Source organism: Epinephelus moara, chromosome 20 (genome assembly GCF_006386435.1).
Source record: "Epinephelus moara isolate mb chromosome 20, YSFRI_EMoa_1.0, whole genome shotgun sequence".
Taxonomy (NCBI): Eukaryota; Metazoa; Chordata; class Actinopteri; order Perciformes; family Serranidae; genus Epinephelus; species Epinephelus moara.
Window position 1 is genome coordinate 25047 of NC_065525.1, and position 11374 is coordinate 36420.

The following is an 11374-nucleotide window of genomic DNA, read 5'->3' on the forward strand; positions in this document are numbered from 1 at the left end:
TAATATGTGTATACATTTTTGTGCTTGCAGCAAGTTAAACAACAAAAAAGACAAAATGCTCTGAATAAATGATGGAAGATGGTCCTAACATCTATTTTGTCTTGATCTTTGTGGCTGCAGTGTTCCCTCAACCACCAGATGTCAGCACTGGATAGCAGAAAACTTGACTGTTGAATTTCATGTAAAGGTTCTGCAGTACTTTATACTCCAGGGGGGCTTTTACTCTGATAAAAGGCTGTACAAAAGTTTTACATGAGCAAATGATATTTAATTCCTGTACTGAAACATTAGATATAATATTCAAGCAGACATGATTATGTGTTCATTGTAATAAATTACAGACCGATGCAGCTGAAACAGCTAAATTAAATGTATGTATTTATGTATGTATGTGAGTAAGTGAGTAAGTGAGTGAGTGACCCCTGGGAGAGTGGCTCCAGCAGATTCCAGGTTCAACGTCTGAGGTCTCTGTGTACTAAAAGGAGGTCTAGTCTCCCTCCACAATATAGATCAAGAGGCTACTGCTTGGCTTGAGAAATTTGCATTCTCTAAATAATAAAATAAATAAATCTGTGTAGTGCAGTCTCTGTGGAGTGCAGTCCTAGGAGCAGCTAAGATACTGCGCAGTGCCCTCAAACTCCCAGGCCTCTGGTAGAGGACCCAAGCTTAATGAAGACCCCCCTCCCCAACAAAATGAAAAATGTCGACAGTAGGGCAATAGTGCAAAGTGCAGAATGCGAAGGGTGCTGAAATAAATATAGAAAGATATAAGCTTGCTTTGTGATGTAAGTGGACAGTGTATGCAGTGTGCATAGATTTATACATATGTACATATTAATATCACATATTGTGTATACATATACATGTTAAAAAACAGTGTGTATTCAAAGTTAAAATATATCATTTACAGGCCCCTTTTGAGCTTGTCTACTCATCTGCCTCAAGGTAATCACAACTGGTCCTGCAAAATCAGTGAAACTTTAAAGGAAGAACTTTGAGAAAGATTCTGAATCAACCTGTTTCTTTTTCCCATTATCTCTAGTTAGTTACATTTAAAACATTAACTTCCCTGTAAAATATCTACCCTCTATGAATACTGCAAACTTAACTTCTAGTTAATCAGAATCAATCAATCATTTTTTGTCACATGGAATCATACAAGGTACAGCTTCAGTGAAATGCAATGCTGTCATGTCCTTAAACTTGTGCATTGTAATTTAGGCCTTTTTGGCCTCTTCGTACTTTGTCAGTTAATGCTCTCTCATTGTCCATGTTTCCAGACTGGCTGCAGTGTGTGTATATATGACAAGATGGATGGTAATCTGGTAATCTATGGTGTCTGGTTGAGGAATGATTTCTGTGTTGTTTTGGGTAAATTTGTTTTTGTTATTTTACAGATTAAATCCACCACAGACTCAGTGAATTGACATTGATGTCATCAGTGATATCGACGGTCAGTGTTGGGGAAGTTACTTTTAAAAAGTAGTGTTTGCTCGTTACTCGTTACTTCTTAAAAAAGTAATCCCTTACTTTACTTAGTTACCCTCTATGAAAAGTAACTTTTTACGTTACTTGTTACTTTTACGTTACTTTTATGGTGCTTGACTTTGGGTAGAACCCCATCTCATTTCCTAAATATGTACAGTATAGGCCTACTTAAAGTTCTAATATGGAGGACATAACAGGTATTTCTTTTGTGCTGTTTATTTTGAAAAAACAATAAACAGAACACTTGAAACCAAACAAATCATGCCTCATCTAAATCTAACAGAAAAAGAACAACTTCAAAATGGCTTGATGTTGATGGCTTGTATAAATAAAATAAAATGGCATAATACAGCTTGGAGGCAAAGACATTTTAGCCAAAATAAAATCAAGCACAACTTAAAGCATGACTAGCCTCAGAATTAACAGGCTATGTTCACTGAATATGCTGGCCCTTCTTCACAGTATGATGGCAGATAGAAAAGAGGATACTAGGCATAGGCTTGAGCTACGTGGGGTGGTGTGGCATGGGTGGTGGCGGCGGTGGCAGGTAACCTATTCAGCACAAAATGTGTGATTGTACCTCATCAGGAGCAGTCTTTCAAAATGTTTATCTGAAAGTCTGTTTCTTCTGGGGGTAAGCACAAGACCTCCCAGGCTGAACAGCCTTTCCACCGGTGCACTGGATGGTGTGGCAGTGTTGTATTTCAGGAACACAGCTTTCACTCGGGGGAAACTGTTGAGGACTTCTAACTCTGAGCCTGATCTCATGTATTCAAGTACCTCCGAGTCTGCGCTGAAGGACATTGCGTCTTCCTGCTCCTCATCAAAAGAGAAAAAGTCCTTCTCATTGACGCTGCTGTGCTTTTGGTTTTTCTTCTCAGCCTGCTCTGCAGCGTGGGGGAGAGTGTGAGTGCGACACTCAGCAATGAGCAGCGCACGTGCCTCTTCTTTCCGTTCCGCTCCCCCTATCCATCGAGCTTTGAATTTTGGCAACGTCAAGGCAGCCAATAAAGCTTCCCTGCTCTCCAACACCGGTGCGAATCGCGTCTTGATAGCCTAGGACAAGATGATATAGAAGACATAATTTTCAGACACACGACTCAATCTATCAATGGAGGCATAATAATAATAATAATAATAATAATAATACATTTTATTTGTAAAGCACTTTTCCTAAAATAATATCAAAGTGCTACAGAAACCAGAAACAAAATAACAAAACACTAAGATAAGACAATAACACATTAAAATCAGCAACTAATAAAAATACAAGTAATGCATTTATCAAAAATTTAGAATATTTATGTAGAAATGTCCAATATACATGGACGGACAGACAGACAGACAGATCCCAAGCTGGGAAATTACAGTGCAGCAGCAGCATTACACACAGTGACAATAACAACATAGAGAATAAAGAATAAAAAGAAATATGCCTATACACATTTATATTTATGCCATAGCCTACACATTTATGTATTATATAAATTGTCTTACCTGTACAATCACACCAGGTAGGTCAGCTGTCATCCTCGACAGTCCATTTTGGAGTGCCAGTGTCCTGGACATCAGGGTCTCCAGGGTTGGTAGAAGAGCACCATAGTAGCTGTCTCCTTGCAATATATCCTTTGCTATTGTCAGGGGTTTCAAAACACTGCAGTATTCCTTTAGGAATAGATGTTCACGCTCTGTCAGGGCTCTGATGTCCAGTCTAGAACAAAGTGTATTCAAATCTTGGGCCGGGATGTCACTGATACGGGACAAGGCATCGTGGAAGGAATTCCACCTTGTTGATGTTGGCACAATCATTTTTTTCCCACAGATTTCATCAACAATCTCAGAGGCCAAGGTGGAACGGCTTGCCTTTGTCCAAAGAGCAGCACACTTTGCCGTTGCACTCCTGTACACACATTTTGAGTCACTGGATGACAGCCATTTGTCAATGTCATTGCATGAGATCAAATTGAGTGTATGCGAAGCACACCTGAAATGTGGGGGGAGAGAAAACTGTCCTTCTGTGGTCCCGAGCAACTCTCCCACATCTGTGAAAACTACATCTTGCTCTTCATTCTCCTCCTTGTCATGCTCAGGGGGCGTGGCTGCGTGTTCCTCCTCGTCAGGCTCAGAGGAAGAGGGTGCATACGTCTTAAAAGCTTTAACAAAATTAGACCCGTTGTCTGTAACGGTGGCGGTGATCCTGCGTGAAAGGCCAAACACTGAGTGAATCTGTTCCATTTCAAAGCCGACAACATCATATGTATGCCTGCCCTTTATTCGTTTGCATGCGATGGCAGCCTTCTCACGTTTCAAGTTGTGTGGATTGATCCAGTGCACAGTTATTCCCAAAAAGCTTCTGTTATGGCTACTCCATATATCCGCAGTGGTTGACACATACTGCANAGGCCAAACACTGAGTGAATCTGTTCCATTTCAAAGCCGACAACATCATATGTATGCCTGCCCTTTATTCGTTTGCATGCGATGGCAGCCTTCTCACGTTTCAAGTTGTGTGGATTGATCCAGTGCACAGTTATTCCCAAAAAGCTTCTGTTATGGCTACTCCATATATCCGCAGTGGTTGACACATACTGCAAACCCTCGAACGTTTTCTTTAATTCCCTCTCCATTTTCTGATAACATTCATCCAGATAGCCCGTGAAAGTACTACGATCTGGCCATGGTGGGCGCTTGTCTCCTGTTACCGGTATCTTGCTAAGTATCTGTCTGAAAGTGGGAGATTCGACCGTATTCATGGGCAGCATTTCTTCGACAATGAACGAAGCGACAAGTTTGTCCAACTCTTGTTTAGATACCTGGTGAAAATGAAGTTTTTGTTGCTTATGTGGGTTTGGACTCGACGTGTCATCATTTCCCCGGGGATCTTGAGCTACAAGCCTCACGTTAGCATGTTTTGCTTTTAAATGCTTGGTGAGGTTGGCTGTTGAGTTTACGGCAGTGGACAAAAGTTTATGCCCAGGGCACAGTGTACACCTCACACTCACATTCTTCCCCTTATTTTCAATCAGTTCGAAATAATGGGAATACCTCCATCCCTCAAAAGTTACCGTTGGTTGTTGTGGTTGCTCCGCCGCGCTTGCCATGACCGACTACTCTCTGCATGCTACTGCTACCAGCGTCAGTGTGAAATGATGGTGTGTTCCAGTGCACCTAGGAAACTCGTACTCCCCAGTGCTTCCCAGTTGTGAGGGTCCCCGGGAAAAGTAACGTTGTGCCCAACTGACAAAGCAACTACGTTCCGTTACCACATTTTCAGTAGTAACGCGTTACACTACTTTTTACCCAATAAAAGTAGTTACGTTACTGTAACGCGCTACAGTAACGTAACGACGACCGTAACGACCACCGTCGACAACACTGTCGACGGTGGTCCCCCAGGAAGTGCTGCAGACTTCATCTCTTGCATATCTGGGGGGGCCTTGTTGTACTTTGTTTAAACTTTTTAACCTCAACACGAAGGCAACATGGTTGCCCCTTCTCAACATTGCCAGCAATGCTCTGCAGCTACCTCTTGTTTACCTCTTAGCGGTGATCTAGAGTGTTTATTCCCCTTGTGGCACAGAGTGAACAGGAACAAAACAGCTCTTCACATTCCCAATGTCACACCAGTTACCATAAAGGACACACCCAAATAATCAAAACAATAATAATACATTTTAATTATGGATGCCCTTCAAGACACTCAAGGTCACCTTATAGGCAAAAAATAAAGTGACATAAAACTAAATGATCAAAATGATAAAAATATGACAACAAATAAAAAAAAAACAGCAAAACAAGTTTACAGTAAATAATATTCAATGTAAATAGCAGATATGTGTGGCTAGATGGATGGGAGTCAAACTGAATAGGCTATTTGAAAGAAATTAGTTTTGAGGTGGGATTTGAAAGTGGAGAGATCTCTCGCCAGAGTCTTCTGCTCAGTCAGATCAGTACATTGGAAAAGAGTCTCCTAACTGAATAGATCTTTTGCCCAGTTTCAGTGATTCAAAGGATATTACAGTCTCTGATATCCGTTGGAAACTGATGAGGGCATGAGCGTTGTCCAGTTTATTATCCAACGCCTGTATTACAGCTAGCAGGTACTAGTTCAGTAGTGTCAATCTTCTCCATCTTTCCTCGATTTTACTGATGTTTAGATATGACAACCTTGTCCTGGCTAGAGTAGCAGAAGTCTGGCCAGGACAGGAGAGTTTACAGAATGTTGAGTTTATTTCCTCATCCTGATGACTGATTTGCAGCCACATGTCACCACTGTCCAATGCCAACCACAACAAGTACCACCGACACTTAGACGTTTCTTCCTGAGAGAGAACGAGGGGTGAAGTTAACCCTACATTCACCTTGAAAGAGGTCTGAGACTAACTGAACACCCTGAAAGACATACACATGTCAGTAAACGTGAGGAGATACAGCTGAAATGCATTACCTACAATAAACAGGTAAATTAATGTATTGATGAAATACATTGTTAGAAAAGCTGGAAACTAAATTGTAATACTGTCAGAGGTGGAAGTTGAAATTAATGGAAAAGGAAGAAATGCTTAGTTTATTTAAGCTCTCTCTGGCAGGTGGCAAAGAGTGACAATAGGTGTATACATAAGCTCAGGGCTACTGTTAAACCTCATGAGAAAGCCATATTTGTTTTGTGGTGAAGACAAAAGGCATAGTTTGTGAATGGCACCCGAATGCCTCGCTATCCTTACTTCTGCAGAGTGGTCCAGACTGCTAGAAACTAGTTACCAACTAAAGCCAAGCTAAAATTAACCCATAGCGCCCTATGAACATGCCGGCGTGATCAGGGGCCTCATTTATAAAACTGTGCGCAAGAAAGGTGACTAAAGGTGACGTGCGAACAAAGCACAGAAAGTGCTTACGCAAACAAATATCCTGATTTATAACAGTGTGCACGCATGTCCCACGCCTGTTTCCCTTTATAAATCACAATCAGTTCGACATTTGGCACAGGGGAACGAGCTTCTTGCCACACCCATAGGTGACTATAAATTACGACGGAGTATTAGGGCCACATTGAAGGAAAAAAAATTCGGAGATTTCTGGAATAAAGTCGAAATATTACGAGAAAAAACTCGTAATATTTCGAGAATAAAGTCATAACTGAGAAAAAGTCATAACTGAGAAAAAGTCATAATATTACGAGAATAAAGTCAAAATATTATGAGATTAAAGTAGTAATTTAACGAGATTAAAGTCATAATATTACGAGAATAAAGTCGTAGTTTTTAAGGAAATAACCAACAACAAACAGAATATCATATTGTCTTTCATGCCGTTTTAAGTAGCCTACTTAATTAGGTCCGGCACAGTGATGGGGACAGTGATGAAGTGGTGGGTGATCGATGTGCCTGACATCGATTGATTTAGAGTTTCAGCACCGCGGTAGTGGCCAGCTCCTGTTAAGATATAAACAGAATGAAAGCGGACAAGGTAATTACAGAACTTGTCTTGAGAAATAGCTTTCAAATTGAATCAGAGATTAAATGCATTTTCAATAGAGGCAACTTTTTAAATTAGGCTATTGCTTTCTTTTCACTTTCTGCATCCATTTAAGATTTTACTTGAGATCACTCTTTAAGAAACTCTTAACAGGAGCTGGCCACTACCGCGGTGCTGAAACTAAATCAATCGATGTCAGGCACATCGATCACCCACCACTTCATCAGCGCATAAGTCACACACAGCCTACTTATTTTTCGTCTTATTATTATTTTTCTTCCGCCAGATTTCGGTGCGTAACTTGTGCCACAGCTCTGAGCGCACACAGGGTCTTCATAAAACATAGATTCAAGATTCAATATGCACAGTAAGGACACGCGTTTCCCTGCAGAATGAAATTCGTTCTTTTCTGTCACCAATTAATGCCAAACAATATAAATCTGAAGTATAAAATAGATCAAAATATATACGGTGCGCACTGTTTTAACATCTCCTTGCTTAGTGTAATATTAATGTGCCTGCCGCGGCTGGATCTGTGAGCGTTTGGTCGCTAAGAAGACTGTTAAGAGTGGGTCAGCTCGATCTTACAACTCCTTCTTAGTGAAAGATCTTCTTAAGCTAAGAGCGATCTGGGAAACGCGGCCATTATCATGTCAACATACAGGGAAAATGTGTCCAGAGTTTATGACATTTACCGGGAGAGCTAGAGCCATTTGACTAAAGCTGACGTTATTACTGCTGTAGCATGATGTTATTAGGCTAAATACTACATTTCTAACAGTGTCTGAGCTGATTTATCGACACAGCATGCTTGTAGGCTGCTGTAACGTTAGGTTTACAGAGGAAATAACAGGATGTGACTTAATGGGGTGAAAATGTCGTTAGTGAAACAAGTGTTAGTCAAGAGTCACAAAGACTCACGTATGTTAAAAGTTACTTACAACCGGTGTATTTACTGTAATCTATGTGTCCGGGGTCCTTCGCCTGTGGAACGAGTAATGTGACCACTAACTTGTCCCCAAACGAACGCATGTTTCTGTTAGGCCTATGTGTTTCACTAACGTTCTTTATGTATTATGAAGAATGTCAGACTGGCCAATCAGTGTCAGAGTTGGGCCCGGAGTTTCGACTGACACAGAACCAGCATGGTGCCGGTTCCTGAACCTATTAAGGAGGCTACTTACAACGACATGAAAGACAATCTGATATTCTGTTTGTTGTTGGTTATTTCCTTAAAAACTACGACTTTATTCTCGTAATATTACGACTTTAATCTCATAATATTTCGACTTTATTCTCGTAATATTATGACTTTTTCTCAGTTATGACTTTATTCTCAAAATATTACGAGTTTTTTCTCGTAATATTTCGACTTTATTCTTGTGACATTTATTAGACAGGCCACAGCTGGCCCAAAAAATATCTAAAATAAAGCTATTCTTCTCAAGCAATGTACAAATAATAAGAATTTGAGAGCGAAGTAGTTAAAGAACCTCCATTAATTGCACAATTTAAATGTGAAAAGTCTCATTGACTGACCGTCACCTGTGAGCGGAGCTGTGGAAACATCCTGCAGTCCGACATACTATCATCTGTTTAAAGAACTTATTAACTATGTGACCGGGGCATATAACCCCAGAGTACAAGAGGTTGACAATGCCACTCTGGGAATTTCACCCAGAGAATGAATAAGTCAATACACAAGTTCTTTGAAAAGAAAAAGGAACAGAGATGTGAGTTTCTAGTTTCAAAATAGCACTTTTATTTAAATCCACCAGTATTTAACTTACTGGGGAAAGAAGCTGAAAATAGAGTCTATAGGTAAAAATATGGTTCTTTATTACAAAAGACTCTAAAATACACTCTAAATGTTAAGATTTCTAGGCTGAGCTCATTACCAGTACAGGGGGAAGGGTGCCAGGGAAACAGGAGGATGGGAGTGAAGGGGGGAGGAAACCACCACCACGAGCATGAAGGGAGTTTACACATGCACTGCAAGACAAAAAGACACACAAGTTAATACACACAGCAAACACATGCAATAGAGAATGTCCCACTCTTCATGCAGAGGGGGACACACACACACACACACACACACACCACACACACACACACACACAACACACACACACACACACAACACACACACACACACGTCCTGCAACTGGCAGAAGAGACCCAGCAATATCACAAGCCCCCAATTAAGTCGACTACACACCCACGTCAATTTACAAAATAAAGATTTACAAAACAGAGTAAAATAGCTCCTTCACCTGTTACGGGCCTCCACATAACCCATATACAGATACAGTGAGACAGGATAGAGCTAACTGCATCGTCCTTATAGACAGAAAATAATGCAAATCAACTACCACAAAAGAATGGAAGCAAAAAACAAGGAAACCAAAAAGGTATGAAAACTAAATTAGCTACAGGACAAAAACAGCAGTGGCAACAGAGCTCCGCCTAATAGGACAAAAGGACAGAAATAAGATTAACACATAGGCCTTCACTTGAGTAAGAAAACACTACTAGGCAGTTGAAAAATATTACCTTTGCTCAAGTGCAACAGAACTAGTGCATATGGGAAGCCAACATCATACTCGTTGTTCCCACAATAGACTGACATTACCCAAAATATGACATTTGGTCAAAAGTATGATATGTACACTCATGTATGAAACTACAGTGATAAACAGTAGCATACCTTGGGCAACAGGTTACAGTGACCAAACCATTGTGTTCCGGCACACACACATGCCACACTCATGTGGTGTCGGGGGATGGGGTGAATGCTACCCTCCAGTCAGGTCCTACTGCAAACAATGCCTGTGAAGATGCCAGAGAGACACTTAACATGCACACAGGTAACAGATATAAAGGAGGCAGGTAAGGTGCATACCTTATTGTGACATGATCTCCCTCAAACATGGGGCCAGGACAGATGAGGCAAGCCTGAGGCCAGCTGCACACAGCTACTTTTAATGAGTGGTTAGACCAGGGGGTAATCAAGTCTCACCTGGTCTCAATAGGTTGATCAGAGGGTGTGGCAGAATGCAAGAGGGAGGGAGAGTGTGTGAGTGCAAGAGGTCTCCCTCATTACATTAAGCATACAATAAAAAATGCAATGAATTGCGAAATTGAAATTCAGCAATTACTCACAATTTAAAAAAAAATGAATTGCTTGACAGCTATGGAGGTATTTTTTTGTCATTTTTTTTGCAATCATATAAAACTGCTTTGAGAGCATATTTCTTGAACTGCAATCAAAAATCAAGTTTGTAAGTAAAAACGTGTGATCATTTTGCTTATAAATCAGTTAACTTGCTTGCAAGTTAAAAAGTTTTGCTTGCAAGTTCAACTGCACTTAATGGGCGGGGCCTACACTGTGGATGAGAGAAGAGTTTCTATTGGTGGGTTTGACGTGGCTACATACAGAGCGGGCTACACCCATGATTCCCTCTCTCCCACTTGAAACGCCCGACAGTCGGCACTACTACAACATAGAGTTGCCACCCGTCCCGTTTTTCCCAGAATTGTTCTCTTTTTTCATCAGCTGTCCCGGGAAAAAAAAAAATCTCTCCCGGGACACAATTTGTCCCGTTTTTGGGGAAAATGCAGCAGCAGGCCAAGGAGTCCATCCAGAATCAGTGCAACAGGCTCAAGAACATCTGTGTCAGAGAGACAGCAAAGAGGTAAGAGGAGCTGTGGGAAGTCCTAACAGTTCACTTAGTATATTTGCACATCCAATCATGTTTTAATTTGTATTTTCTCCATTTATATTTAACCCTACAGGCCCGAACGACGCATATAGTGCGTCCAAATTCACACCTGTTCTTCTCTATGGTTTTTCTCCACGACCATGCGTCACAGCGAGAAGCCATGCATATCACGTGAAACAGCGGAATCGTAGCTTTCAGAATGTTTTCACAGCGAAAAAAAAAGATAAAGTTACACTAAAATTATCTATAACAGAGCTTTCATACAGCTCTGCACACACAATACTCTTGGATGGATTACTCGCGAATGCAGGCTCGCACAGAAATACCACGCATATCACATGAAAGCGCAAGAGCAGAGCTTTCCACTGATACCACACACATCATTGTGCTGTCATCCCATCATGCTATAAATACAGATCAATTGTCTACAAAATAAAAACCTGACGAATTTCTTTACAGCCCATTATACAGATCTTGTTATCAGTCACTTCATGTAGTGAGAAATATCGTATCTTACCACGTCTTAGGCTTGCGTGTGTTTCTCCCTGTCTATCCACATTTGTAGTCCGGCTTTCAAGATGCAAATATCTCCATATTGTCCAGTTGACACTCCATCAAACTTTGTATGACAAGACCAGCGCACTTCACCTTTGCGCACCCAAACAACTGAGGCCTAATTATGCATGCTG

The 11374-nt window shown here is 40.9% G+C and overlaps 1 protein-coding gene across 1 annotated transcript in view; it reads right to left on the minus strand.

Moving 5' to 3' along the window:
* Positions 1 to 1753: 1753 nt before the first annotated feature.
* Positions 1754 to 11374, minus strand: part of LOC126408040 (uncharacterized) — a 17043-nt gene continuing 7422 nt past the window's right edge. The window contains exons 3-5 of the mRNA XM_050073395.1: positions 3529 to 3685; positions 2986 to 3153; positions 1754 to 2544 (exon numbers count right to left, since the gene is read on the minus strand). Coding sequence (XP_049929352.1) covers positions 2041 to 2544; positions 2986 to 3153; positions 3529 to 3685 — 829 coding nt within the window. The 3' untranslated portion in view covers positions 1754 to 2040. The remainder of the gene's footprint in view (positions 2545 to 2985; positions 3154 to 3528; positions 3686 to 11374) is intronic.